The sequence below is a fragment of the Suricata suricatta genome, chromosome 6 (assembly GCF_006229205.1).
Source record: "Suricata suricatta isolate VVHF042 chromosome 6, meerkat_22Aug2017_6uvM2_HiC, whole genome shotgun sequence".
Lineage (NCBI taxonomy): Eukaryota > Metazoa > Chordata > Mammalia > Carnivora > Herpestidae > Suricata > Suricata suricatta.
The window spans coordinates 110,451,494-110,474,895 of NC_043705.1; the positions used below are offsets into that span (position 1 = coordinate 110,451,494).

General features: G+C 41.0%; 2 protein-coding genes across 2 annotated transcripts in view; one reads left to right on the forward strand and one right to left on the reverse strand.

Moving 5' to 3' along the window:
- Positions 1–620: 620 nt before the first annotated feature.
- MOCS2 (molybdenum cofactor synthesis 2) lies at positions 621–17,831 on the forward strand. Its single transcript, XM_029940912.1, has 6 exons — positions 621–710; positions 1,871–2,024; positions 13,702–13,829; positions 14,387–14,537; positions 15,275–15,398; positions 17,712–17,831. The coding sequence occupies exons 2-6, from the start codon at positions 1,918–1,920 to the stop codon at positions 17,778–17,780; spliced, it is 579 nt and encodes a 192-aa protein (XP_029796772.1). The 5' UTR covers positions 621–710; positions 1,871–1,917; the 3' UTR covers positions 17,781–17,831.
- Positions 17,832–20,211: 2,380 nt separating this feature from the next.
- Positions 20,212–23,402, reverse strand: part of ITGA2 (integrin subunit alpha 2) — a 109,139-nt gene continuing 105,948 nt past the window's right edge. Inside the window, exons 31-32 of the mRNA XM_029940910.1 lie at positions 22,561–22,969; positions 20,212–20,371 (exon numbers count right to left, since the gene is read on the reverse strand). The gene's annotated coding sequence lies outside the window, so the exon portion shown is untranslated. The remainder of the gene's footprint in view (positions 20,372–22,560; positions 22,970–23,402) is intronic.

Below are 23,402 nucleotides of genomic sequence, written 5' to 3' on the forward strand. Positions count from 1 at the left end.
GCTGATGTCATAGATTTGTCCTAGGAAATACCAATTTATCTTGTATTGCAAACTCACCGGGTTTGGGGTGTGTGTGTGTGTGTGTGTGTGTGTGTGTGTTTACAAATGTTCGGGTTTGTATGTTGCATAACTTAATCCTTGGCACCTGGGTTCAGTGTAATGTGGACTTGAATCAAAGGCCCTACGACAACTGTGAAAGATGCCTTTCTCTCTTTTATTTTTTTGTGATTTTATTTGTGTAATTTATCTCTTGATTGAGACATCTGTTCACTCAAGAGTTTATAAAAGGTGCTGTAATTTCATGTCGAATAAAGACCTACTTCATGGTTTCTAAGAAGATAGCGTTTTAGTTGTGGCAAGCTTACATTCATAAAACTAAAAAGCACCTGGAAATCAGTCTAAATTGTGCTAAAACATAAAGAGTTTTCAAAATTTGAACTTGTAGTTATACTAACATTCTTATGGATGATTTAATTTTCTCTAATTCAAAATTTGTCTTTGATTCAAGTACTTGGAAAACAAGTGGTCCCACCGAGACAGAAAAAGTCTATTACGGTTATCGTTAAAGGCATTTTCTCTCCTTTTCAGGTTGAAGTGTTATATTTTGCAAAAAGTGCTGAAATTGCAGGAATTCGCTCTGAGACCATTTCTGTGCCACAAGAAATAAAAGCAGTGCAGCTGTGGAATGAGATAGAAGCGCGACATCCTGGGTAGTTAAACTTTTTAGAATCCATATGATTAACACTTTTAAAATATTTAAAGAGTAGGAAAAATAAGTTTTGTTTCTGTTCTTAGAAAGGGTCAATAGTTGTATTTTTCTGGAACTACTCCTAAAAACATAATTTCTGGTATCTAAAATTGCATAATTTCTTAAAGGAGGGTAAAGATATTTTACTAAAAATTTTACAGTGAGCTGGGATACTGCCAAAGGGACATGATTATATTTGCTTATATAATTTACAAAATACTGAAAATATGGATTCTGCATTTTTATGACATTTAAATGAAATTATTACAAGTTAGGTTGAAAACCTGTGCTTTAAATTTTATGTTCTGCCTCTTCTTTAGAAGACTCAAAGGAGAAATTTCTAAGATTAAAAGAAAAATAAAAGCATAGACCTTAGCTACTGTTGAATTTGAGTTTTTGTAAAATTTGATTTTTCCTGGTTCTTGAAAATCTGTAATTTACTGCTATTGTTCCTACCTCAAGTTCTTTTTCCAACAATGTATAATGCTTTATTTGAAGCTGTTCTAGGAATATTTTATCATTTAAGTCTGTATAGATTTTTAACTGGAAAGTCTTAGTTCAATGTAAAAGATATTCCAGAGTTTAAATTCTAATTTAAGTTTTTAGGATTTGTGGGTTCATCAGAGAAAACTACTTCTTGATTTCATATCTTTTTAGTTGCTCAGAAAGTGTCCTGATAATCATTGAAATGAGGTGCGGCTTCTATTCTGGTTTATTTTTAACCTTTTACTTATTGAGAGACACCTGGTCTGGTAGGAAAATTCTGAGACTCCTGGGGAGGGCGTGTACTGCTTAGGAAATTTCTTTTTCTCTCTCTCTTTTTTTGACCTGGTCTGAATGTTGTCTAGTCCGGTATTTTGGGGGGAGCGGGGGTTTGTTTAACTTGCCAAGACACCTAACCTCCATTAAAGAATTGTTAAGCATTTTACTGTGTACTTTGTGGTGAATAAGCGTGTTCTTCAGTGGGTATGTACTTTCTCTGCAGAATATAAATTGGTTTAATTAGTAACTTTGCAGGTGAGCCTCATGAAGTAATATTTATGTGATATTTTTAGGTGAAGCTGAAGAAATTTGAGATCTAACACTGCATTGACACTCCCAATTACACTTTTTCCCCTTTAGATTGGCTGATGTCAGAAATCAGGTGATTTTTGCTGTCCGTCAAGAGTATGTCGAGCTTGGAGATCAAGTCCTCCGGCTTCAGTCAGGAGACGAAATTGCCATTATCCCCCCCATTAGTGGAGGGTAGTGCTCTTGAGCCACTTGGGTGTGTGAGGTATGTTTTTCTTAACCAGTCTTGTGGAGAAGGATCACATGGATAAAGACTTATATATGGCTTTTAACTGTAAGACTTGGTAATTTAACTTGGTAAGTCTGCCTGCACCAATACAGAGTTGGTGCAGACAGTCCTGTGCACAACTGCCTTTCATCTCTGCATCTGTTTTCTTGTAAGCAGTTTAATGTCATGTCAGTTTGATGTGTTCATTTGGTCGACTTCAGATAACTTATGGAAATTTTATTATGTGTCAGGCACAGTGCTAGGTGCTAGAGTATTAATATTCCTATTTTGCAGGGAAAAAAACAAGCTTGGAGAAGTTAAAAAATAACTTGTCTACACTCATGTAGCTAATAGGTGGCAGAGGCAACCTTTGAATTCAGATTATTGATTCCCTGTCCTTTTTCAAAAAGACACTTATTAATCCAGGAAAATAGCTCTCCTGCGCACAGAGAAATGTAGAAAAATTGCATAGCCAGGAAGTGAGAAGATCTCTGTGTTTAACAAGAAAGCTTACTATTTTCCAGGTAGAGAGAAATAGCTTTATTATGATAGCTATGTTGCAGAGGCTCGGGACCCATGGTGTCTTGCCATCTTTTCAAATAATGTAGAAATTAATGATTATCTCCAATTGAAGAGTTTGGGTGAGTTAGGAATGGAAGAAAACTTTCTTAATTTGATAGGGCTTTTCTCCAGAATCAAGAGTAAATACCATACTCAGTGGCAAAACCTTGGTTTCACTAAAGAAAGGAACATACCAAGGATGCCAGTTTATTTTTTTCACCTGCTTTTTTCTCCACTCTGCTAGAGGGCAGTGCCCCCCAAAAGTCCGAAATATATATTGCAAAGCAAATTGCCCATGATACTGATAAAGATTGTATCTTTCTCAGTCCTACTATTTGAAACTAATGGAATTTCTTGGTAGATCTGTATCTCAGTGTTACTGGAAACTGGTCACCATATCACTACCATGATTTCCGAGAAGAATGCCAGTTTTCCAGAGTTTGGAATTTATTCAGAAAACAGTATGCTGCCATTAAACTAAGTGTGTGTGTGTGTGTGTGTGTGTGTGTGTGGGTGGGTGCGCGTGTGTGCGCGTGCACACGTGCACATGTGAGAGAGATGACTGGGGTGTTCTTTGGAAAGATTAGGAAGATTACTCAACAGCGTTGTGTATTGTTTGAAGGTGTCTGACAGGATTTGTAACATGTGGTTTTATTTCTTTTTTTTAAGATAATTTATTGTCAAATTGTCTAACATGCAGTATGGAAAGTGTGCTCTTGGTTTTTGGGGTAGATTCCCGAGATTCATTGTTTAATACACAACACCCAGTGCTCATCCCAACAAGTGCCCTCCTCAATAACCAACACCCATTTCCCCCATCCCCCATCAACCCTCATCTCCATCAACCCTCAGTTTGTTCTCTGTAGTTAGGAGTCTCTTATAGTTTGTATAAGAGGGAGTCCCTAAATTTGTGAATTCAAGCCCTGTGTTGGGCTCTGCGCTGATGGTGAGGAGCCTGCTTGGAATTCTCTCTCTCTGCCCGTGCTCACGCTCTCTCTCTCAAAAATAAATAAATAAACTTTAAAAGATAAATAAATAGAATGTTTTATGTGTAATATGTATTATATATTGTTAGAGTATACAATTTATAATGCTAACATTAATGTTTAAAAGGGAGGGATGGGACGCCTGGCTGGCTCAGTCAGTGGGTATGTGACTCCTGATCTCAGGGTTTATCTGTCTTTCTCTGATGACTTATTTCACTGAGCATAATGCCTTTCACTTCCATCCATGTTGAGGTAAATGGCCAGATTTCATTCTTTCTCATTGCCAAGTAGTATTCTCTTGTATATATAAACCACATCTTCTTTATTTATCAGTGGATGGACATTGAGGCTCTTTCCATAATTTGGCTATTGTTGAGAATGTTGTTATAAACATTGGGGTACATGTGCCCCTATGAATCAGCACTCCTGTAACCTTTGGATAAATTCTTCGTGGTGCTATTGCTAGGTTAGGGTAGTTCCATTTTTAATTTTTTGAGGAACCTCCATACTGTTTTCCAGAGTAGTGACACCAGTTTCCATTCCCACCAACAGTGTAAGAGGGTTCCTGTTTTGCCACATCCTCTCCAGCATCTGTTTCCTGAGTTGTTAATTTTAGCCTCTCTGACGGTGTGAGGTGGTATCTCAGTGTGGTTTTGATTTGTATTTCCCTGATGATGAGTGACATTGAGCGTCTTTTCAAGTGCCTGTTGGCCACTTTTCAAGTGTCTTTGGGTGTCGTCTTTGGAGAAATCTCTATTCATGACTTCTGCCCATTTCTTCACTGGATTGCTTGTTTTTCAGGAGTTTGGTAAGTTCTTTATAGATTTTGGATACTAACCCTTTATGTGATATGTCCTTTGCAAATATCTTTTCCAATTCTGTCAGTTACCTTTTAGTTTTGTTGATTGTTTCCTTTGCAGAGCAGAAGTTGCCTTGATGAGGTCCCAGTAGTTCATTTTTGCTTTTAATTCCCTTCCCTTTGGAGATATGTCAGGTAAGAAGTTGCTACAGCCGAGGTCAAGATGTTGTTGCATGCTTTGTCCTCTACGGTTTTGATGGTTTCCTGTCTCACGTTTCCGTCTTTCATCCCTTTTGAGTTTATTTTTGTGTATGGCATATGCTAGTGGTCAGTTTCATTCTTCTACATGTTGCTGTCCAGTTCTCCCAGCACCATTTACTAAAGAGACTTGTCTTTTTTCTGAGTTCTCTATCTGTTCCATTGGTGTATGTGTCTCTTTTTGTGCTGGTACCATACTGTCTTGATGATTACAGCTTTGTAGTAGAGACTAAAGTCTGGGATTGTGATAGTTCCCACTTTGGTTTTCTTCTTCAATATTACTTGGGCTATTTGGGGTCTTTTGTGGTTCCATACGAATTTTAAGATTGTTCTAGCTTTGAGAAGAATGCTGGTGCAATTTTGACTGGGATTACACTGAATGTGTAGATTGCTTTGGGTAGTATTGACATTTTAACAATATTTATTCTTCCAATTCATGAGCATGGAATGTTTTTCCATCCTTTTGTGTCTTCTTCAGTTTTCTTCATAAGTTTTCTGTAGTTTTCAGCATACAGATCTTTGATGACATTTTTGGTTAGATTTATTCTTAGGTATTTTATGGTTTTGGTACAATTGAAAATGGGATCGATTTCTTGATTTCTCTTTTGGTTGCTTCATTATTGACGTATAGAAATACAACTGATTTGTACATTGATTTTGTACCCTGTGACTTTGCTGAATTCATGAATCAGTTATAGCATCTTTCTGATGGAGTCTTTCAGGTTTTCCATGTAGAGTATCATGTCATTTGCAAAAAGTGAAAGTTTGACTTCATCTTTGCCAATTCTGATGCCTTTTATTTCATTTTGTTGTCTGATTGCTGATGCTAGGACTTCCAGCACTATGTTAAACAACAGTGGTGAGAGTGGACACCCCTGTGGTGTTCCTGATCTCAGGGGGAAAGCTCTCGGTTTTTCCCCATTGAGGAGGATATTAGCTGTGGGGTTGTCTTTTATGATGTTAAGATAAATTCTTTCTATCCTGACTTTCTTGAGGGTTTTAATAAGAAAAGATGCTTGTCAAATGCTTTTCACTGTATCTATTGACAGGATCGTATGGTTCTTTACTTTTGTTAATGTGATGTGTCACATTGATGGATCTGCGAATATTGAACCAGCCCAGGAATAATCCCACTTGATCATGGTGAATAATTCTTTTCCTATGCTATTGAATTTGATTGGCTTATATCTTGTTGAGGATTTTTGCATCCATATTCATCAGGGATATTGGCCTGTAGTTTTCTTTTTTTGCTGGATCTCTGTCTGGTTTGAGAATCAATGTGATGCTGGCTTCATAGAATGAGTTTGGAAGTTTTCCTTCCGTTTCTATTTTTTTTTTTTTTTTTTGGAACAGCTCGAGAAGAATGGGTATTAACTCTGCTTTAAATAAACTCTGGTTGAATTCCCCATGGAAACCATCTGGTTCAGGGCTCTTATTTGTTAGGCGATTTTTGATAACTGATTCAATTTCTTCACTAGTTATGGGTCTGTTCAGATTTTCTGTTTCTTCCCATTTGAGTTTTGGTAGTCATGTGTGTTTAGGAATTTGTCCATTTATTCTAGGTTGTCCAGTTTGTTGGCATAAAATTTTTTATGGTATTCCCTGATAATTGCTTGTATTTCTGAGGGATTGTTTGTAATAAATCCATGCTCATTCATGATTTTAACCAATTGAGTCCTCTCTCTTTTCTTTTTGAGAAGCCTGGCTAGAGGTTCGTCAGTTTTGTTTATTTTTCAAAAAACCAACTCTTGGTTTCTTTGATCTGTTCTACTGTTGTTGTTTTATTTTAATTTTATATTGTTTATTTCTGCCCTGATCTTTATTATTTCTCTTCTTTTGCTGGATTTCAGGTGTCTTTGCTGTTCTGCTTCTAGCTCCTGCTAGAAGCTCTGCACTGTTAGATTTTGTATTTGTGCTTTTTCTAGTTTCTGAAGATAGGCCTGGATTGCAATGTATTTTCCTCTTAGGGCTGCCTTTGGTGCATTTCAAAGAGTTTGGGTTGTTTTTTCATTTTCATTTGTTTGCATATATTTTAAAATTTTTTTCTTTAATTGTCTGGTTGACCCATTCATTCTTTAGTAGGGTTTTCTTTAAGCTCCATGCTTTTGGAGGTTTTCCAGACTTTTTCCTGTGGTTGATTTCAGGTTTCATAGCATTGTGATCTGAAAGTGTGCACGGTATGATCTCAATTCTTTTATATTATTGAGGGCTGATTTGTGACCCAGTATGTGATCTATCTTGGAGAATGTCCCATGTGTGCTTGAGAAGAAAGTGAATTCCACAGCTTTGGGATATAGAGTTTTGAATATGTTTGTCAAGTCCATCTAGTCCAATGTGTCCTTCAGGGCCATTTTTAATATTTTTTATTTATTTTGCAAGACAGAGAGAGCATGAACGGGGTGGGGGGTCAGAGAGAGAGGGGGATACAGAATCCAAAGTAGGCTCTAGGCTCTGAGCTAGCTATCAGCACAGAGCCTAATGCAGGGCTCGATCCCACGAACCATGAGATCATGACCTGAGCCGAAGCAGGACACTTAACCGACTGAGCCACCCAGGCGGCCCTAGGGCCATTGTTTCTTTAGTAATTTTCTGTCTAGTTAATCTATCCAGTGCTGTAAGTGGAGTATTAGAATCTGGTGCAGTTAGTACATTCTTATCAATAAGATTGCTTATGTTTGTGATTATGTCATATATTTGGTTGCTCCTGAATTCAGTGCATAGACATTTATAATGTTAGCTCTTCCTGATGGATAGACCCTGTAATTATTATATAATGCCCTTCTTCATCTCTTGTTACTGCCTTTACTTTATATCCAGTTTGTCCGTTGTAAGTATGGCTACCCCAGCTTTTTTTGACTTCCAATAGCATGATAGATATATCTCCATCCCCTCACTTTCAATCTGAAGGTGTCCTCAGGTATAAAATGAGTCCCTTGTAGCCAGGAACTAGATGGGTCTTGCTTTTTATCCATTCTGCTACCCTATGTCTTTTGATTGGAGCATTTAGTCTATTTACATTTAGTGTTATTGAAAAATATGGGTTTCAAGTCATTGTGTTCTCTGTAGGATTCTTTGTAGTGATGTCTCTGGTACATGTGTTCTTGCAACATTTCCCTCATAGAGTCCTCCATAGGATCTCTTGTAGGGCTAGTTCAGTAGAGAATTCCTTCAGTTTTTCTTTATCTCTCTTTCTATTCTGAATGACAGGCTTGCTGGATAAAGGATTCTTGGATGCATATTGTTCCTGTTCATCACATTGAAGATTTCCTGCCATTCCTTTCTGGCCTGCCAAGTTTCAGTAGATAGTTCTGCTACTATCCTTCTGTGTCTGCCTTTATATGTTAAGGCCGTTTCTCCCTAGCTGCTTTCAGAATTCTCTCTTTATCATTGTATTTTGCCAGTTTCACTATGATAATGTTGTCCAGAAGATTGATTCAAATTCTCTCTGAAGGAGGTTCTCTGTGTCTCCTGGATTTCAGTGTCTGTTTCCTTCCTATGATACGGACATTGTTCAGTTTGATTGCATCACTCAGTTCTTGAATTCTCCTTTTGTGACCCTGAATCAATTTATCTCTCTTTTTCTCAGCTTCTTCTCTTTCCTCTTTTTCCATAATTTTATCTTTTGATTCACCTGTTCTCCCCTCTGCCTCTTCCCTCCGCGCTGTGGCCACACCTCCATTTTATTTTGCACCTCACTTATAGCATCTTTTAATTCATTTCAGCTATTTTTAAGATCCTTGATCTTTCCAGCAAGGATTCTCTGCTGTCTTATGTGCCTTTTTCAAGCCCAGTGATTAATTTTATGACTATTATTCTAAATTCTTGTTCAGTTATGTTGCCTTTATCTCTTTTGATCAATTCTTGGGCTGTCACTTCTTCCTGGAATGTCTTTTGAGGAGAGTTCTTCTGTTCTGTCATTTTGGCTAGCTTTCTGTCTCTTGGAAGTTTTGAAAGCTTATTATGTTTAGTACAGCATGTACTGCTGTACTAAAGGAGGCTCATACACTGTCAGGGCCTGGACGTTAAGAAGGTGTTTTTTGAAGAGTGTCATTTGATCTCTCTTGTTGTGACTTTCGTTATTTTATTTCCCTACTCATAGTGATGTTTTGGACTCTCCACCATGTGTGCTCTGATTTGTTCCTTGAAGTAGCCCTGGAAAGGAAAACATACCGACAAATGGGGAATGAAAACATGCAAATGCACAAACAAAGAAAACAAGCAAAGAGACAAAAATAAAAAAAATCAAAAGACAGTCTAGAAGTATAAAACCAGAAACCCAGCTACTAATAAAGAGCAGGGTGGAGGCAGTGCTGATGGAAGAGCATATTCAAAGAGAGGAATGAGAGGGGTGGGGAGAAAGAGAATGAACCTTCACCAGGCAGAGAGACTAAAAGGCTTAATGCAGAGAAAGAAAAAGGAAAATACAGAAGGAGGCTAGGTAAGAGAAATGAAGATAATGTTACCCAGAGAAACTGTATGGCCTGATTATTCCAGAGACAGATAAAAGGAAAGTAAAGAAGGAGGTATAGAACATGCATCAAGTGGATGGATTAAATATGTCTGTTTAAGCAAACCAATAATCAGAGTAACCAGCCTAGAGGAGAAAAGCAGTAAGAAAGAGAAAAGGGAGAATATATCTCCTAGAGTTAATCCATGTAGATTTTATACTTGTAGTAATGTTTCTGGTCCTTTGTGTTCTTTGCAGCAGTACGGCTGGTTCAATGGTGATGAATCCTTCAGTTTTTTGTTTTTGTTTTTTTTGTCTGGGAAAACCTTTATCTCTCCTTCTATTCTGAATGACAGGCCTCCTGGATTCTTGGCTGCATATTTTTCCTATTTAGCACATTGGAAATTTCCTGCCATTCCTTTCTGCCCTGCCAAATTTCAGTAGATAGGTCTGCTACTACCCTTATGTGTCTACCCTTGTAGGTTAAGGCCCATTTCTTCCTAGCTGCTTTCAGAACTCTTTATCTTTGTATTTCACCAGTTTCACTATGATATGTCGTCCAGAAGATCAATGCAAATTATCTGCGAAGGGAGTTCTTTGTGCCTCCTGGATTTCAGTGTCTGTTTCCTTCCCCAAATTGGAGAAGTTCTCAGCTATTACTGGTTCAAGTATACCTTCCACCTCTTTCTCTTCCTCCTCTTATATGGAACTTCTATAATAGGGATATTATTACATTTTAGTGAGTCACTTAGTTCTCTAATTCTCCTCTCATGGTCCAGAATTCCTTTATCTTTTTCTTAGCTTCATCTTTTCCCATTATTTTATCTTTTATTTCACTTATTCTTTTCTCCTCCTCTTCAGTCTTCATAGTCACCTCCTCTGATTTATTTTGCACTTCACTTACAGCATTTTTTAATTCATCATGACAATTTTTTAGTTCCTTGATGTCTGCAGCAATCTCTGCTGTCTTCTATGCTTTTTTTCAAGCCCAGTGATTCATCTTATTACTGTTATTCTAAATTCTTTTCTAAATTTTTGTTATATTATTTATATCTGTTTTGATCAATTCTTTATCTGTCATTCCTTCCTGTAATTTCTTTTGAGGTGAATTCTTCCATTTCATCATTTGGCTAGTTTTCTGTCCCTTATGTGTTTGAAAAGCTTATTATGTGTCCTGCACCTGTGAACACTTATATATTAAAGAGGAGTCATACACTGTCCAGGACCTGGCCCTGTAGGAGGTGTTATTTGGAGTGTATTGCTTGTTCTCTGTTGTGAATCTGGTTGCTTTATCTCCTTACTCTTAGTGATGCCTTGGACCCTCCATCAGGTGTGCTTTGATTTGTTCTTTGAAGTAGCCCTGGAAAAGAAAACAAACACACAAAAAAACAAAACAGCTACAGCAAAACAACAGGGTGGAGGCACTGTTGATAAAGAGGCCTTATCCTATACAAAGAGAGAAATTGCAGGGGGGGGAGGGGCGGATCGGGGAGAAAAGAAAATTGAGCAGGCAGAGAAACTCTAGGGCTTAATCTAGAGAAAGAGAGAGGAAAGTAAAGAGATATAGAACACGTATAAAGAGAATAGATTAAATATGTCTCCTTAAACCAAGACAGAATAACCAGACTAGAGGCGGAAAGAAATAAGGAGAAAAGGAAGAAAATAAATAAAATTTTAAAACGTACATAGTAAGAATTGCCCAAGAATTAAATCAGGCAATGCAAAACTGCATGGTGTCTTGAACTGGTGGCAGTTCTGGTCTGGAGGAGGGGCCGTCTGGTTCATCAGCATCGGTCCTGCTCCAGTAGATATGCAGTTACCAGGAGCAGCTGGCGAGGTTTGGTGTGGGTGAGCCCCGCCTCCACTGTGGGGCCACTGTCCAATTCCTGAAGCCCCACCTTATTAGTGATGGGGAGAAAAATGGCGACCCCAGTGTCTCTCCTCCATGGACTGGGTGTCCCAAACCACTCTATTCAGATGGTCCTCGCGATGCTGAAGGTGTGAAAGAGGTGATTTGTCCTCCCTAGCATTTGGCTTGTTAGACCTTTCCCTCCTGAAGTGAGTCCCTGAGAGTGAAACCCACGGACACAAACGGGATGGTGAATGGGTTTTATTTTAGTTTGGCCGAACAGCCCCTCCCGAGTGTTGGCAAGTCCTCAGGAGAGAGTGCCCCCGAGCAGGAGCTCAGGGTTTCTAAGGGCTTTGGCAAGACAAAATAAGTCATCATTTAGTTAAGCAATCATAGTTTACAGCATTCTATAGTGGTCAGTCATATCTCGACACACAAACGTAAGATTTGGCAGAGACCTATCGGTTTTAGAGTTCTTTCTTTCAGGAGAAATTTGAAGTGACCAGTCATAGGTCCGAAGGGGAGGCGAAGCACGTGCACCAAAGCGAGAACTTTGCGGTTAAAAGGTGGGATCTAGCAACAGTATCTTTGAAAGCAAGTTAACCTTTAAGTTATTCATTATGGGTTACAGTTGAGGACTTCCAGAGCCCGATTGCCCAACCCTTAATTGTCCACCAGGAAGAGGGTTGTAGAGTAAAACAACGGTTGGCATTTTTCTATTAGGGTCAGCTTGACCTGAGGAGGGTTTTACAGGCTGGGATTTAAACCCCTGTGTCTTAGAGAGTCTTGCTTTGTGTGCTCTAGTTCCGGGGAAGAGCCGCTCTGTGCTGCCTCGAGTGCTGTGCACTCAGTTTGTCCTGCTCCGCCGCCCCCCACGCCTCCCGGCACTTGGCTGGGACTCAGACCCCTATGTCTTAAAGGTCCCGGGAAGTGCCCCTCCGCACCGCTGACATAAGGTCTCTGGCTGGTGGGCACGGCACTCTTTGTCCTTCGAACAGTTATATACCTTCTTCCCACAGCACTCCGGGAAAGGGACTGCTTCCTCCCACTGCAGACCGTGCCTGTGAGTAGTTACCGAGCCAGGGCCGGCCCCTCCCTTCCCTAGATGCGCGAACTGGGCAGCTGGCCCGAGTCCAGAGAAAGCCCCACAGTTAGAGATTGGATCTTTCTCTGTCCAGGTCCGTGGTTTTTCTCTTGTCCAGATAACAGTCCTATGCTTTCCCAGCCTCTCTCTCTCTCCCGTTTGTCTCTCCGCAGAAGGGGATCCCTCCCCTCTATGCCTCTGTGGCCTGTTTTATCTCTCAGTTTGCATCATGCGTCTGTGGCCTGCTAGGTTGTCCCTGTGGGTCCCTGGAGATGTCTTTGTCACTCTGCAGCCTGGACTTTTGGAATTCAAAGTCCTTCGGCCTCAACACTGCTCCGTTTGAGAGACAAGGGAACTTCGGGTCCCCCTACTACCCTGCCATGTTGGATCCCCTCCCTACCATGTGATTTTAGGATCTGTGTCCTTACAGAATCTAAGTGGTAGGATTTGGTCTGGTTGGAGGTTCATAAACCATGTTCAGGTTATATATAAGTTATTGTATGAAACTCAGGTGCTGTGTACAGAAGGTTGAAATATCCTAGAAGCCTGTGAAATGTGAATATTTGTGCTTTTCTCTTTCCAGTAGCTGGAGGTGTAAGGGACAGGACACTGGACTTATTGGGATTTCTTGGTTGGAGTCACCCTGAGGGAGTGCTTAACTCCCCTGAGCCTTCTGTCTCTTGCCTTTCAATATGAATGAAATCCCACAGGATTTGTGATTATGTCCGGACTCCTGATCCTGCGTGCCCACCCTCAGTGCCTCTGTTCTCTCCCTCGCACCCTGAGCTCTGGCCTCCCTGCAGGTCTGGAGCCTTTGTTTGCTGTTCCCTCTGTCTCTGCCTGGGGGCCAGTGCCCCTGTTTCTTTACAGGCTTTCTTTCAGGTTTCACCTCTCAGTACTATGTCTTCAGAAAGGCTTTCTCTGACCCTCTTAAGTAGCCCCTTCCCCAGCACCCGTGCTCTGTCTCAGAACCCTGTTTATTTTTATGTTACCCCTATTTGTAATTTTTGTTTATTGCTTTGTTTCTCCCATTCCCATACAGGTGCTCTGAGAGCAGGAGCCAGGTCTTCCTTCCCTGGTCCTTGTCTCGTGCGCGGGGATAGTCCCGCAGTGAGTACGTAATAGATGCTTGATAAGTGAAACGAGACACGCGTGGCAGAGGACTGTGTAGGACACTGGGGAAAGGCACGCAGTTCATTTCCTGATTTCCTCAGTTACTTAACTGGGATTATGCCCGGGTATGACATGAACCGAGTTCCTGTGGAGTCACCATTGTTTCTGTTCTCCCGTTCTCCTTTTTGGATAAAGAAAAAACCAGGTCTGGGTGCAGTGCGTGGGAATGTAGCAGTTAGAGGTGATGTGTGTGTGGATGAAGATGTCGATGTCGGACCTGTCCCGTGACAGGAGATAACAGTAGCAATTCCAGAATTTGGAATAACGTGGCATATGAGATAGATTACATTTAAGTGATCACATTAATGGTAAATTACTTTTTTATATTTTGCTCGATTCGTTAGGGACATTTATGAATATGTTGAGTTTTGCTAAAATTTTATACTTATTTTTATCATTCACACCAAGCCATGCCTTCCATCACATCTAATGTACAAAAAATATAAATTGATACACAGTCTGTAAGTTGGGTGTTTTGCCTGTAGTACCAATGTTACGGTTTATTAATGTCTTGCAGGAAAGATATGAATGAAATTGAAGAGAAATCTAAAGATATAATAAAATTTACTGCTGAGAAACTCTCCATTGATGAAGTCTCACAGTTGGTGGTTTCTCCACTCTGTGGTGCAGTATCCTTGTTTGTAGGTGAGTTGTAATTTTTCACAGTTTCTGTTAACTGCATGAGACAGTAGAAATCAGCAAGTGTTTCCCATGTTCAGTGTTAATAGAGGATTTTAAGATACCAAGAGCAGTAAGCCAAGATTACCCATGGCGGGTAGAGATTTTTTTAGTTCTTATTTTGTTTTATTACATTTCAAACTAACCTATGTTAAAGGCATTAAAAGAGTAGGATAAAAGTCATCATTAGCAGGGAGAATTCTGTATTTTCCAAATATTGAGGGGAAAAATGGTGATGGTACTAACAATGATAGTCCTGGGAACCTTAAGTTCCCCCTCCTGGTTTGTCCTGTGAGTATTTCCAATACGCTTGCCTCATTGGTGACATTGTAGTTCTTAATCTTTGTGATAATTATTTTTTGGTTTTATAACCAAATGTTTGTTTTTAGAAAATTTGAAACAATTTTAGGCAAATTGGTATGCTGCTGACGTGATCTTTTTTTCTATTAATGTGTTACTGCTATTATAAGGAAAACCTATATTTTAATATTTTTTCTTTTTCTTTTCTTTCTTTTTATTTCTAGGGACTACAAGAAATAGCTTTGAAGGGAAAAAAGTCATTAGCTTGGAATATGAAGCATATCTACCTATGGCGGAAAATGAAATCAGAAAAATTTGTAGTGACATTAGGCAGAAATGGCCAGTCAAACACATAGCAGTGTTTCATAGACTTGGGTATGATTTCTCTAGCAAGTAAAAAGTTAATTGCAATTGTTTTTCCACCGTTGCACTGATGTTGATTGTGCAGTCTTCCAGAGGAATCCTCTGTTATCATTAGAGGAAGGCTTGTGTATTCTGGCAGCCAGCAGACAGCGCCTCGATGGCTGTTTGTTACATTGTAGCATTAGGAGAGCGCCTGATGCTAAAACAAAACCCAAATGTGCCAAACTCTAAAAGGCCCTGCACAGCCACAGAAGGCCCGCGCTAATGTGTGTTAAAGCCCTTGAGGGCTTTGAAAAATTGTTTTATAGTCTGGACTCTATTTGTATGATAAGACTGTTAATAGATTTTTTTTTTTTAATGTAGTGTCTTTGAAGGTCATTAAATTAGTTGCCTTTTTATACCACTAAGAAGAGTGGAGTTCCAGGCTTTAAAAAGAACCCAGCAATTGAGACTCCCATTTCTGTCATATTCGTTGTTATTTTGTTATTAAAAACTATCATTTTATCGATTCTATTCTTTAATATTTGTTTCTGTTTAATATGTTGACCAATTAGCCACAACCTCAGCATCCTCTCTGCTGAATGCAAATGGGATAAATTACTGTTTTTTAATTAACCTGGAGGTTTAAAGTAGAACTGGATATTTAGTTGTAAGAATGCTTTACTGGAATTTTTATTTGCATCTGTTTAATATCCTTTAACATGTAGATTCAGAAGAGATAGCAATTTTTCTTCTTCATTTTGTTAAAGCTTAGTTCCAGTGTCAGAAGCGAGCATTATCATTGCTGTGTCCTCGGTCCATAGGGCTTCATCCCTTGAAGCTGTGAGCTATGCCATTGATACTTTAAAAGCCAAGGTGCCCATATGGAAAAAGGTAAGAAGATATCCAATTTTGCCATTTGGAAATGGTTTTTCCTCACAAATTGTTTAAAAGATAAGGAATAGGATTACATATAGACTCTGTATTCATGGGTCTTCCCTGACTCTATGGAATCCTGTTTTGTTCACCTGAAGTAGGGTATTTATGTAACATCTCCTTTCCGAGGTTTGCTAAACATGAAAAGTACGTGCCCCCAGGAATGCGTGGCCAAGAAGAGGCCTCACTAGATGGTAACAATTAGAATTGCTTATCAGGACTGTTGCATTGGTTCATATATGAATTCATTTACTCTGGACTAGAATTCCCTTGAATTTGTCTTCCTCGTGGAGAGTAGGGACAGTGCACAGCGGTTTCGCAGCAGCTAAAACAGAGATGTTTCGAGGCGAAAGAGCAAGCCACATTCTAGATTTCTTTTTAGGAAAAAAGAGTCGGGTATTGCCTCTTCAGAGAAAGTGCATAGTGAGTGGATTTTCAAACATGAATAGGAAAGTCTAGCTTATTTTCTGTCAACACACAACCCAATGAGTAGGAGCAAATCTTTGGTTAAAAAGGACATTCTAAAGGGATGGAAAGCCCCAACTCCTTCATTTCTTCCGTGGTGTGGTAGCAGTAACGGGGGGTTGTTCTCAGCTCTCAGATTCGTAGTTGCATTTAAGAGGCTAGCATTGCCCACGGCATTTCGGCTGGGTAGCCAAGCTGAGGAGTGAATGAACCTCTCAGGTCAGAGGGCCAGTGTGTGTCTTTCCTCGGAGACCCCACCTCAGGGGTGGAGAGGCACAAATTGGACTGTAGCACAGGGCATGTGAAATCCAGTGACTGTTTTCTGAATAAAAACTGAAACCTGTTCTTCTAAGGGGGAAATTTGGAGTTTGAAGACAGGATATGTGAGAGAAAACAGTCTCTGTGAAGCTCACACATATGGTGGCTTTGCTAAGAATAAAACTGCCACCGTTTTGATGGACTCTGTAGGCCATCTCCTGAATAGAGTGAGGTAGGGGAGCATCCGACACTGCGCTGCGAATCTGGGGGCAGAGGGAGCTTGCTTTTTTTTTTAATTAATTTTAATTTAACTTAGTTTTTTGTAGAGAGGGGATGTGAGCAGTGGAGAGAGAGCAGAGGGGGAGAGAGAATCTTTTATTTTTTAAATGTTTACTTAGCGCATGTACTTGCCCAGGGGAGGGGCACAGAAGGAGAGAGAGAATCCTCAGCAGGCTCTGAACTGTCAGTACAGAGCCTGATGTGGGGCTCCATTTCACAGTCCATGAGAGCATGACCTGAGCTGAAATCAAGAATTGGTTGATTAACCTGCTGAGCCCCCCAGGTTCCCCAAGAGAGACTCTTAAACAGACTCCAGGCTCAGCACAGGACCTGATGCGGGACTTGATCCCACGGGCCTGGGATCATGGCCTGAGCCCAATTCAAGAGTGAGACCCTCAACCAGATGAGTCGTTCAGGCACCGCAGTAGCTTTCCTTCCCGGGGAGAGAGCGTGGGCAGCCAGCTGAGAGAAGTAGAAGAGAGCGTGGGCTCCCGGAGTAGGGGAGGGGCAGGCGGTGGGGCCTCCTTTCATCTTCATACTTTGGGGTCTAGCTGAGCTTTCTGTTTACTTTTCTGTCTGTAGAGGGTGAGAGGATATACAGGTGTTCAGAGAAAGTCGAATTTGGATCTCTGCCCCTCAGAAATAGAATCTGACTGGAGAGTGAGAAGATCGATACGTTCTTATTCCCTTCCCTTCTAAGTGTCATCTCAGTTTTCGTCGGGTTCTAGTGCCACCGGTGCTTGGAGATCATTGGTGTTCCAGGCAACGGGTAGGCAGGTGGGTGGGGCACACACTCACAAAGCAGTTGTCTCTGGGTACAGCCCTAACCTGCTTGACAACTTGTGTGGGCGGCCACTTAATTTCGCACCTAGTGGAAATATCCCATCTGCCTGTGGAAAAGCAGATTTAGAAATGCTGAAGTACATGTGTTTGGGAAAAAAAAAGTTTAAAACGAAAGATCTTCCGTCTTCCCTGCCTAGCCTTGCTCAGGCTGTCTCCTGACATGGTCCCAAATGGAACTGCTTGTTTGATTCTGCGGTTGTACCTTGTCTTAAGTCTTCCTATCTATGTTTCTCCCACTGGGTTGGGAGTCCTTAAGTGTAGGGAACAGGATTATTCATTTTTCTAGACTGTGTCCCATAAAAAGGTTTATTGGATTGTTGTAAGAGTAGCAGATTTAACTAGATTAATTTGCCTGAATTCTTCTGATGCAGTTGAATTTATTAAGCCACTCTATTTTGAATACCTGTTAATGATTCTGTTTTTCAGGAAATGTATGAAGAATCATCATCATCTTGGAAGAGAAACAAAGAATGCTTTTGGACAGCCAATGATTAACTCACAGAGTTTTTTAGAAAACTAAAATTAAATTTGGTAAACTGTCTTTAATCACATTTTGATTTTTCTTCTCCAGATGTTAAGCTAGTTTCCTGAAACAGTCTCGTGTGTTACACCAATGGGACGAAAGGGAGAAGAAAAAATGAGTGAGTGTTAGGAGGAGGGCCGTGCAGGAACCACAGATCGAGGAAAGGCTTTGGGGAAGAAGATGGTAGCGTCATTCAAATGTGAGGAAAGACGCTCGTGGGAGGCGTACCAGTCCATGAAGCAGGAAATTCAAATTATACTTTTATGTATTTTTCGATGAGAAGCAAAATGAAAAGCATTTTATTTTCTTTGAAAGTAATAGTAGATGGTCAGTGAGTGAAGTATTTTGTGGATGTTTTCATTCTTTGGATATGATGTTAGAATTCTAGTATGTTTTAATTTGTTGTGAGAAGTAGTGGTCAAGAAGCCAGTAGTTTGAGTCTTGATCTCAGATCCTAGAGTGAACCTATTGGAGAATTTGGAAATGGATTCTTGGGTGTCTCTCGAATCCAGCTGCTACTTCCACATTCCACCGCTGGGTCTCTGGTCCAGGCCGTCATTCCGTTTCTTTTGGGCCGTCGCTGCGGCCCTGCTGACGGCACCCCGCCTCCTGCCGCTCCGCCGTCTCGCACGGTGGTCACTTCATCCTCCTCAGGGCCTCTGAGAGCTCATCCTGTCCTGGAGCCCCACAGGCCTCCCCGCGGCCGCAGTCGGTGTGCTTGGGCTGCGGCTGGTGTGTGACAGGCTGACTCGGTCGTCCGGTCCTTCCTTGTCTCTTTGTCTAGAATGCTCTTCCCCCGATATCCCCAAAGTGGGCTTCCTCACTGTTTCAAGTTCCCAGTTAAATGTTACCTTCACAGAGAGCCTTCTCTACATTATTTAAAACGGGAATCCCCTTCCTTGACCCTGCCCTATGTCTTCCTGTGGCCCTTACCGCTGCCTGCTGTACTGTTGATATCCGTTTATCTCCATCACCAGGCTGCGGACTTCTTCAGGTCAGGGACTTGTCTCTGTCAAGTGTGTCCGCACTACTACCATGTGCCAAAACATGCTGTTGGTGTTGAGTATTGTGCTCCAAATTAAACACCCGACGTGTGTAGTTGTAGCTCTTACATGTGTGTAAAGGATATGGTTAAATGCTTAAGTGGGTAGGTTTCTTCTCCACTCCCTCCGCCAGGACCATTCTACAGCATCTTACATAGGTACTTATTGAGCACGGAGATTGTGAACATGGTGTTTTAAGGCAAGAATGATTTGTGTTGTAGTTAGTAGCTTACCCAGCAGAGGGCAGTAGAGCCAGCGCTAAGGTAAGAACAATCTAAGAGTTTTAATAGGTCACTTTTCTGTGTAAAAACTTTTTGCATAGAACCAGAAAGTTCAGTTTAGTTAGCCTTTCTCTTTAAGTTAGGTCGGGGTGGTTCTTAGATGAAGAGCAGTGTCTGACCTTAGTACGATTATTTCTGGTGTTTAAGTGGTATTGGGGGTTTAAGTTATATGATAGGATGAGGAAGTTTTTTAAGTCCTGTTTATAGTTTTTAAAAGGTGATGTAGAGAAAGTAAAAGGAATTACTTTTAAAACATGAGTAAACATAAAATGACTTTCCAATTCGGGACACAATGGTAGCCTCAATACGGGTCTGTTATGTGCCAGAGGTAACATGCTTTTTGTTCATATTTGTATTTTAATGTACAATACGTACCAGACACACTGCCGATAGTTGTACAGTCAGTGACGTGGTTCACAGGACGGAGATGGGCAGGGCTGAGGAAGGCGCTTGAGAGAGCACCTGCTGCGGGAACGGGAGACACTCGTGCGTCCGTGTACGAGGTATGTGCGAGCAGGCTTCACCATTCACGTGCTGTCTGTGCGGTGAGGGCGGTCCGTGGGCTGGACGCGTGGCTTTCATAGCACGTACTACGTTACAGCATATTTAATCCTTAAAACATTTAAACCCTCCTGCTTACTGCTAAAACTAGGAAAAAAACCCTGAATGTTTTAGCAAGTTGAAACAGTTTGGCCAACTTTTTTCTCTCTATTCCAAGTACACATTTTATTTTAGGAGATAAGTTGTGCCTTAGAGGAGTGGTTCCATGATTTGTCGGAGGGTCTTGCTAACTTCCCTTTTGACTTCAGCCCTTCTGGGTGGCACCTGAGATGCGCATTTGGTAAAGGCCGCAGATGGGCAGCACTTCATCATCTGTGGACCAGATGCTTAGAGGCCAGGTTTACCGCTAGTCCCTAAACTCTGAAGGCCGTTGAAGGTTCTTACAGAACATCCTGTGGTCACTGCTAGTGATGTAAGAGATTAGATACATCCTCCTACATGGTGTCCTGAACGTGTTCGGAAGCGGGATGAGTGCATACGATAAATACACTGAAATATACAAGCCATAAAGTCAGGAGTCCAGAGTAAGTAACTTTATAATTCAGTGATGTGGTGTGAAGAGGGGTTTATAATTAAAATAACACTTTAGAGTCTCATTCTTGGTTAAGCGCTTTTCTCATTAATGTTGATTACTTTTCCAATTTGATTTGTTTCCCAGAAATCAAAGGAGTTGTGCAACTTGGTGATCATGCATACATTCATTTTCATATTTTTGGTGGAGAGAAAAAAGGCAAAAACCAGTTAATCAAAAACAATATGTTTAATCATATCTTAAACATTTATACTTTACATGAAGGAAAATTTCCAAATCCTTTCTCTTTAGAAAATACACAATTCTAACATAGTCGTGTAATATATACATTTTATCTGCCAAAATAAACCAGGTACAGATGACATCATTTTTTTGTATTTACATATGGCTACATTTTCATCCTTTATGGTTCAAAGAAGTAGTTAACATTTTTATTTCAGACTTTACCCTCCTGTTTTTCTTTTACCTCTAGGTGTTTGGTCTTTCAAACTGTTTTAAATGGGTATTAGTACACACGAAGGGCATAGGCCTGACAAGGCATGTGTGCAGGTATTTTCCCTGTGCAAATAGTGAAGATGGGCCAGGGTGCTCAGTTTGAGGGATCCTGTTTAATGTCTTAAATTGATTTTTTTTTAAGTTTTTTTTTAGAGGAGAGTGAGGGGGGGGGGAAGGTTGGAGAGAGAATCCCAGGCAGGCTCCACACCATCAGCGTGGGAGATTTTTAATAACTTACAGCTGTATATCAGAATAAATATATTAATCACTTATGTAATTAGGATAAATTGGTTTTAGTTTTCTTTTCAGTTAATTTCTACTCTTTTGTAAAGAGAACACTGCCAGCTAGAACGTCTTTCCAGTTCTCCTTTTGCTGCTATAATGAATGATGCACAATTTCAAGTCTCAAGGCAGCTTCTTCAAACTATTTTACTATTTTATATGGCTTGTGGGGCAGCCACGCTTGAAGCAGCTCTTTTTGATCACATTCTACAGCTCTTGTCTATATATGCCATTTATGAAATGGAAACTTTAAAGCAAAAGAATGGCTGACTAGGAATACATAACTATTTTTCAATCAGTGGGTTTTTTTTTTCCTTTAAATTCTTAAATACTTGCCTGTGCTTAAAAGTGTTGGAGAAATACTCCTCACTAGAGCCCCCGTCTCATATCTGTTGCCCATTTTAAGGCCACTTGCTCCTGGCACCGTGCTTGTTTGGGGTGATTTTGCCTCCTAGGAGGTATGATACAATGTCTGGAGATTGATTGTCACAACTTGGGGGAGAGGATGCTCCTGGCATCTCGTAGCTGCCAGGGATGCAGAGGACAGCCCCCTGCCAGGAGGAGGCTCCCCCTCCCCCCCCTTCGTCAGAGTGGAGTAAGTGGCACAGAGACCGGGCCGTCTTCCTGGGTTGTGGTGAGCCAGCTGCTTCACGGGGCCGCGCTGACAGGGAGACTGCGTCGGCCTGGCGCGGCCAGAGCGCCCCGGCTCACCGTGCGTGTGACCTCGGTTTAGTGCTTGTGTAAGCAAGGCGAGGCAGTTACCTACAAGGAATGCACTGCCAGAATTCTTCACATAGCACCCTGAAGAACTAATATGTATGTGTACACAGTAGTTGCATGGTTTCTTAAATATTCTTTACCAACTGAGTGATGTTTCTCCTCTACTCTATTTGAATCCACACAGCTGTTAGAAGAATCGGGCTCTAGCACATCTGGAGAATACCATGCTTTGGCTATCACCCCCTGCCATTTTATGGCTAATTGTTTTTACCTGGTTTGTTTTTGCTTTGTCACATACAAAATAAGTTACTAGACGACACAGATAGCTCTCGATAGCTCGCAGGGGCCCGGCCATAAGAGCAGTTGGGCCAGATGCACACAGGCGTGTACCTGTTTTCAAAGTGAGTTTTTTTTGAGGATTGTCTGTGATTACAGGAAATCCAGGTCATAGACTTAAAACTAAAAGCATTGTTGAACTCTCACTCAGTCATCTCATTTTATAATGAGGACACTGCAGTTTAAAGAGGTGAAGTGAAAAAATAAAAAATAAAAAAAAATAAAAAAAAACCCAAAGAGGCGAAGTGACTTGTCCAAAGCTTTAGGTATACAGTTTCTGACGCAAAATAGTCCCCATTGCCTTTGCCTCTGCCTTTCTCCCAGTCCCTCCTGGAGAACATGTGGGCTCAGAAGCAGAAAAGGTGGTGCAGGAGAACTGGATGGCGTTCCCCCAAGACAGTCCATTTTCATCAGTGACTGGGATGCATGTTAAAATACGGACCACTGGGTTTCATCCTTTCTGCCCAAGTAAGTGTTCCAGGAGGTGGGACTAAGGAGCTACCTGATGAGCGTATTTGCCCAGGTGGGAGTCCTTCTTCTGGACGTTTAAGTCCTCCAGTAGCGCTCACACACACAGAGGGTGCACCTGCTAATTTGGGCGTTTCCAAGCTCTCCTTGTAATTTCTTGCAAATTGCCAAGTTTTGTTTTGTACCTTGTTTACACTGCCTGAAATTCCAACAATTAGAAATTCACTGTGGCTTATTTTTCTTACTTATGTAGCAATAAAGGAAAATAGCTCCCTGGAGTTCAGGGGATTATTCAATGCAAGTATGTAAGTGAGATGATTTTTCTTCCTCATACCTGGTAGAGAGCAGCCGCTCCAACAAATGGGAGATCTGGACAAGGGCCAAAAAGGTGGCTAATCCTGAATTACTGGAGAAGGCAGCACACCTCAGTGAGCTTCTAGAAGCTGGGGACGGCAGGAGGCAGGTGCAAGAGTGGTTTAGTACAGAAGGAGGAAGGATGCCAAAGAAATTACTCCTTTTCCACAAAATCAAACTAGGTCCTTGCCAGGCAGTCAAGTCAGCCTGTTGTGTGTCGTGAAGGAGAAAAGAAACTCCCTCCTTCCTCTGGCACCGGCCGGGCCTCTGGCGGGTAGGATTTTACCATCAATGTTGTGTAAACAGTTTTGCATTTGACCTCTAAACTACCACCACCCACATCCCACCCCACCCTTAAATGGAGGTTTCCTCTGTTGGAAGCATCCTCTAGGCTCCTTCCAGGTATCCAAGCTTGTTTTGATGATACATCATCGCAAAAAAGGGACTTTGAGAAGGCCGACAGCAAATTATACCTTCCTTCGTTAACAAAGTGATCACTTCAAACAGCCTCTGTGGCCGTTC

Coding starts and splice junctions, on each gene's coding strand:
- MOCS2 (XM_029940912.1), top strand. CDS start 1,918: ATGTCGAGCTTGGAGATCAAGTCCTCCGGCTTCAGTCAGGAGACGAAA. Junction 13,830..14,386: donor TGCAGTATCCTTGTTTGTAG/GTGAGTTGTAAT, acceptor TTTTATTTCTAG/GGACTACAAGAAATAGCTTT. Junction 14,538..15,274: donor GCAGTGTTTCATAGACTTGG/GTATGATTTCTC, acceptor ATTTTGTTAAAG/CTTAGTTCCAGTGTCAGAAG.